Consider the following 6,000-nt stretch of genomic DNA (forward strand, 5'->3'; position numbering starts at 1 on the left):
AGTCAGATTAAGAAGTAAAAATGAAATACAGAAGACCATTAGTGATTTTAAAATAAGGGCTAGTTTACAGATTTTCCTGTAGGTAAGTGGCTTCATTGCTGAATGACACAAGATTGATCCTCTGGGTCCTTTGTTGGTGGCTAAGATTTACTACAAATTTTAATTAACAACACAGTGGTTTGTGGGACTTGCAGGGCCGCCTGAGAAAAGGAGCTCCTTCTTGTCAACATGACGAAACATCAAGGTTTCAATTTTGTGCATCTTGAGTGAGAATAAATACAATGGTAGCGTTGGCCTGCCTCCAAACTAACCAAAAAACTACTGCAAGCCTATATTAAGTAACTTCCAAAAACACTTAAATTGACGTTGGGTTTTGTATTTTCTCTGTTACTACCAGATTTTTAGGTGTGGCATCCAATCACAAAGACGACGACACGCAGACAAGGAGCTGACACAAACTCAGAGGTCAGCGTGCTGTCAGACGGGGCCTTAGGTGCAAAGGTTGGACCACATGCCATCAGATGAAGACCCTACCTAGCACATACCAAACACACTACTACTTTCTACAAATCCTCTGAAAACAAGGCATACGAGGTCTCGATGTACTGCACTAGCATACAGTACCTGGCTACACAGTTAATGAATGAAAGATGAGTAAAACTTGCCACCTGCTCAGCTTCTGCTTCAGAATGATAGCCATTGTGTCCATCCTGAATCTCCTGCATTGCATGAGGCAGCAGTAGGGCAAGAGAGAAGTAACAGGAAAAATCATGCACACAACAGGTGAAAGGACAGACTCTTTTCTAGTTTCCCCCTTTTTTCTTTCCTTAAAGAGACAGCATGTACTTTAACCCCAGCTTTGATCTCCAGAGCTCCCCACTCCTGACACAAAACCCTTTCCACACAACACATTCCAAGCTACTGGGGCCACCCACTTAATGTTATTTGGCACAACAAAGAATTCAGAGTTCACCCTCTCTTTCACTTAAGATTCTGTGTACCAGCCCAGTTAAGTAAAGTATGTGCTGTCTTTTTAAGACAAGCAACTTCATAGCGAAGAGAATGAACTCAAGGTACGCCACATGCTTATAAATAGAAGAAATTGAGGGCAGCTTGCAAGACATTAGGGCAAGAGTCATGCAGTCTTTCAAGGAAAAAACAGTTCAAACAGAATTATTCAGTCAATTTTAGAAATATGATACTGTGTAAACCATGTTTTAATTAACTTTCAGTTTCGTGGTTTCACATTTATCCCCAACTTCTGCACTGCTCTGAAGGTGACTCAGTAACTTTAAAGTTACAATTACTCCTCAGATCAAAATAATGCAAACGAGTCACTTTTTTTTTACATATATGTATATATATTTTGCATCATAACGGCAGCAAACTCAGAACACTAATTAGATCCCTTTAATAACCATCACGTCCCTACGCACTCCAGGCAGCAGCACGGATGTCGCTGGGTCAAATGAAGCAATTGCTTTGACACGTTCAGCCAGAACTGTTCCTCCATGTCCTTTCAGAATTAAGTAGAGACAAGCTGTGTCTGTGACTTTCCAGTATTCCCAGCCCACATGCACACTCCTCACTTGGAAGACTGCAAATCCAGACTCAGTCTAAATTTACAATTGTTTGCTGAAATCAAATTTTTCTTTTAATGGTATTTCTACAGAGCTCCTCGAAAAAAAGAATATCTTCAGATAATCTGGACACTGCAAGTGCTGAAATTTTTTCACTAGTAAAAAAAACTTAAGTGAAGAATTCCTGGCATCTAAGCATTGACTGAATTCTGGTAAATGGAAACTGCTTACATTTCAACTGTACGAACATTACTTCTGAAATTAAAGTAGGCATAGGGATTCCTGAGAGAAAACTAGGAGAAGGACCAGCAAAGCACATCGACAGACTGTAAAGCAGTGAAGGACAGAGAAGCACAGCAGACCACTCCAAGATCAAAGCCCTTACAAAGGGCTAAGAAAAACCGATGGAAAACAGTCCATTTTTGTTACTCATCCCACACCAATTATTTCAAGAGCCTTCATTAAAAAAAAAAAAAATCAACTTGTGAGTATTGACTAAACACATCATTTTCATTTTCAACATGTAAACAAGGAATAAGAAAGACATCATTCAGACTTCATCTCTTGGTGCGAGGCCAAACAAGAGCTCTTTGTCTGAATAAAAGCGTCAGACACATTTCATGAACAATGTCAGAATGCTGTCCAGATCATTCCTCACTCTATACACGCTACTGAGAGGGACAAGAAAACAATGAAGAATAGGAAGACCTACAAAATTGTCATCAAAAAGATGCAGGTCGGTGCACTAGCATCCAACTCCCAACCCAACCTCCCATTCCACAACAGGACTGAGGCACTGAGGTAGCACACAAAAGCAAGAATGAATGTGAATCTTATTTAAACAGGCTGGACAAAGTTGCAACGCTTTCATCCGCTAACACAGTAATCAGACACTACCCTAGAGGTGCTCATACAACACTCAGCAGTCAGATGCACGTAAGCCTCAGCTGCAAGCATCTGTTTTGTCACAGTTAATGCGATAAAACTGAAGTTAGTGTTGCACATTTGTAATGTAATTTAAATACGCTGCTTTCTCACACGTTGATTTTTATTGCTCATCAAAACACAGTAACAGATATGAAGCACTTCAATGGCAAAGAAGCTGCTGCACTGCATAGAAACACAGTCTGAGTGATTCATAAAAACCATCAACAAAGTAAAGAACACTCGACACACCAAGATGTCACACAGCACAAAGGACAAACAGGCAGGAGGCCGTTTTACTACTTGCCATAGGTAACCTTACCCGAATATCAGGCCTCCTGTACACCTGTTAGTTAAAATATAACATGTTATCCAACAAAATGCACAGCTTTGATCCATTAAATATATTACAGCATTTGTCAGATTTTCAAGAGAAGTCGACTTCCAAGCATATTCATTACAGTTGAATTTAAAAGCAAAACGAAAGAACCCTATGTACATATAGCAGCTCCAACTTGTAGAATTATTTTGCTTTGAAAGTATGCTAGCCACTTCCATTCAGTGCTGAAACAAATGCCAAATTCTTATGAAAAATGTACTCCTAATCATTTTTTTATTCAGTGCTACTGTGACAAGAGAAGAGTGAGCCCAGTAATCCTCCAAGGTGAAAACAACAACTGCAGTAACAATGATGAAGTACAACCCCCAGATCTTTTGGATTCTAATGGCAAAACAGCTGCAGCTCTTCATTAGAAATCACAGAACGGCCAGGGTTGGAAGGGACCTCCAGGATCATGAATCTCCAACCCCCTGCCACACGCAGGGCCACCAACCTCCACATTTAACACCAGCCCGGGCTGCCCAGAGCCCCATCCAGCCTGGCCTTGGACACCTCCAGGGATGGACGGGCATCCACAGGCTCTCTGGGCAGCTGTTCCACACCTCACCACTCCCACAGTCAGCTTATTTCTGAAGGCAGCTGCACCCAGCTGCTGCTACCTGCGTGACTTCCAGGCGCAGCAGTGCCTCCTTCAGCAGCACTGCCAGGCAGAGCCCCACACCATCCTGCAGCTCCCAGCTCACTCGGCACTCACCAGGTGGGACTGCTTCTTACTGTTGAACCACCTTTTTCCTAAAGATGAGGACTCTGTGCTCGTTTCTCAATGCTGAATGCACAGCACCAGTTTTTCTGGATCTGTGCTACCCACACGGGTGTTAGCAGTACTGACAAAGCATCTGCAGCACCGCTGAACCTCCACAAACACAAAACACAAAAGAAAGCCTTTCCTGAAGCACGGACAAGATTCAGGTCCTGAATTTAAACAAAGAAATTCTAGGACAAAAAATTAGATGGGACTATGCACAAATACGAGAGCTCAAGTCACAGCAATGAATAATGGCAAATATTCTTTTTCTTTTTCCCCCCACAAAAGTTCCAAATACCAGAAGGCTTATTATTTTTTTGTTCCTTTGTTTCTAAGAACAGTGATAAACACATCTAATTAGGCCTCAAAAGACTTAGTCCACTTAAGTAATAACCAAGGTGAATTTGCAACAGAGAATGAAGCTACTCAGAATACAAAAACACTCCTTACTCCAGAGGAATGCCATATAACTCAGAGATAAACTGAGCACCAAGCTTACACACTTGCATTTTACCACAAAGTCCTTGATCTGCATGGCACAGACAACTCTGTCAGCTGCAATGCAATGTCCCACAGTGTTCTGTCCAAGATTTTACCCTTGACCTGAGAGCTGCCCATCCTTCATAAGGGTAAGGTGCTGACAGTGCCAACGACAGCAAGCTCTCTGAAGGGAGTTTTTAAACAGACTGTGGTCAGAAATATCATGGAATTCATCTTCAAGAGTGGGCAGATTCTGATCTGCAGTCATAGAATCTAAAATACACTGGTGCTGGATAGCAAACTTTTGAGCAAACTTAGCAAATGACTTCAGATCTGGTTAAAAACAAGAAAAGTAACATTTTCATCTGGTCATTTTACACTGATATCAAGTTCTTCTAGATCTAGGACAAAAGCAGCAAGTACATTCTGCACCAGATAGCAGCAGCCTGTCTTTGCTCACACAGGTGACTTGCCACGTTCTCAAACAAATTCAATTAACTGCCTCTATACTGGAAACAGCAAACGAGCACAAAAGAACAGGGGTAAAAAGCATAACAGAACCCATCAGGTAAGGTATGCTCTGCAATCATTAATGACAAAAACACTGCTGGGAAGGAACAAAAAAAGGTGATGTTTAGTTTCACATTAATTTCTTTCTCTTTGGTCAAATCCAATGAAAAATGGTAACGTTAGTGTTCTTTGAACAGTAATAAAGACATATGCATTTATTTACTTCTGGTGAAATCCAGTGAGACCAGTATGGTACTCTAAATGACACAAAGCAATTTCAACCTACAATCATTAGTTTACTCTAGCTGTTTTTGTTGTTTTGTTTAATGTAGCAATCAAAAGGAAAGACAAGTCATTCTTTGCATTTCACTCAGAACAATTTTTTGTTTTCCTGTACGCTTCAATGCTACTGCTCTAACTGTGGAGGAAAACACAGAACAGATTCAAAAGATTCCTATGCATAAATGAGACACTTCTAGTTGTGAAACATTCCGAGACCACAGCACTTACCACCTGACACTCAAAGCAGCAAGGGCTTTCCTGACCACCCACTCTTATCCGAAACAAATGGAACATGCTGCTCAGGGCACTCACCCGGTAGTCTCTGGGCACACCTTCCGAAGGGACAGACCCAGAGATCTGACTGGAAATGGTTGCAGCTATCAGCTGTTTGCACCATTCAACGTGTGATCCCGTAGGGCTACAGAAACAGAACATTCAATGTTGTTTAACAATTATTCCGTTACAATCAAAAAGGTCAGCACAGTGGAAAGGCAATACAGGAGCGGAACAGCAAAGGGACCAGGGCAGATAAAATGGTGCTACAAAGGAGAAGTGCTCACTCGAAAGTGCTCATCCATCCCTGAAGATCTAGGCTCACAGGAGAGACTCCACAAGGGAAAGATCTCCAACCAGAGAACCTTCCCCAGTGGCAGTCAGCCCTTCAATGAGGTCTAAGAGAGGTGCAGCCCTTCCTGCCACACAGCTGAATTGCCTTCACCTGTGCTCCCAGGGCTGACCAGGTCCTTTCCCCAGGAGCTCCATCAGTGCTTCAGGCCGTGACTCAACAGTTACCATACACATTCAAAGTGTATATTGAGAATAGCAAGGCACAGCAATACAAAACAGGGCCATACATGAGTGTTAACACTATACAAATCAGGTTTCTTTGTGGGCAGAACACAATTATTTCAGTGAACAAAGCAGGTAAAAGAATGTTACTGGATCTTACCAGAGATGTAAAGCTGTCAGTGGGCCAAAAGCATGCTTATGGTCCTCGGACCTTATAAAAACGTTCGCTTCCTTACCCAAGTACAGTTCTCTTTCCAACAGACACGCTTTTTTTCTTAGAGCCATCCATG

The 6,000-nt window shown here is 42.0% G+C and overlaps 1 protein-coding gene across 3 annotated transcripts in view; it reads right to left on the bottom strand.

Annotated features, from left to right (window-relative positions):
* Positions 1 to 5,562, bottom strand: part of MTMR1 (myotubularin related protein 1) — a 29,698-nt gene extending 24,136 nt beyond the window's left edge. The window contains exons 1-2 of one of the 3 annotated variants that reach the window (XM_010715503.3): positions 5,234 to 5,562; positions 2,827 to 2,850 (exon numbers count right to left, since the gene is read on the bottom strand). In XM_010715503.3, the coding sequence (XP_010713805.1) occupies positions 2,827 to 2,850; positions 5,234 to 5,356 (147 nt within the window). In that variant the 5' untranslated portion in view covers positions 5,357 to 5,562. Of the gene's footprint in view, positions 1 to 668; positions 2,003 to 2,826; positions 2,851 to 5,233 lie in introns of those variants that run through there. The other 2 variants (XM_010715504.3, XM_019618331.2) reach the window with 2 other exon arrangements.
* Between the last annotated feature and the right edge of the window lie 438 nt (positions 5,563 to 6,000).

The sequence above is a fragment of the Meleagris gallopavo genome, chromosome 9 (assembly GCF_000146605.3).
Source record: "Meleagris gallopavo isolate NT-WF06-2002-E0010 breed Aviagen turkey brand Nicholas breeding stock chromosome 9, Turkey_5.1, whole genome shotgun sequence".
Classification (NCBI taxonomy): Eukaryota; Metazoa; Chordata; class Aves; order Galliformes; family Phasianidae; genus Meleagris; species Meleagris gallopavo.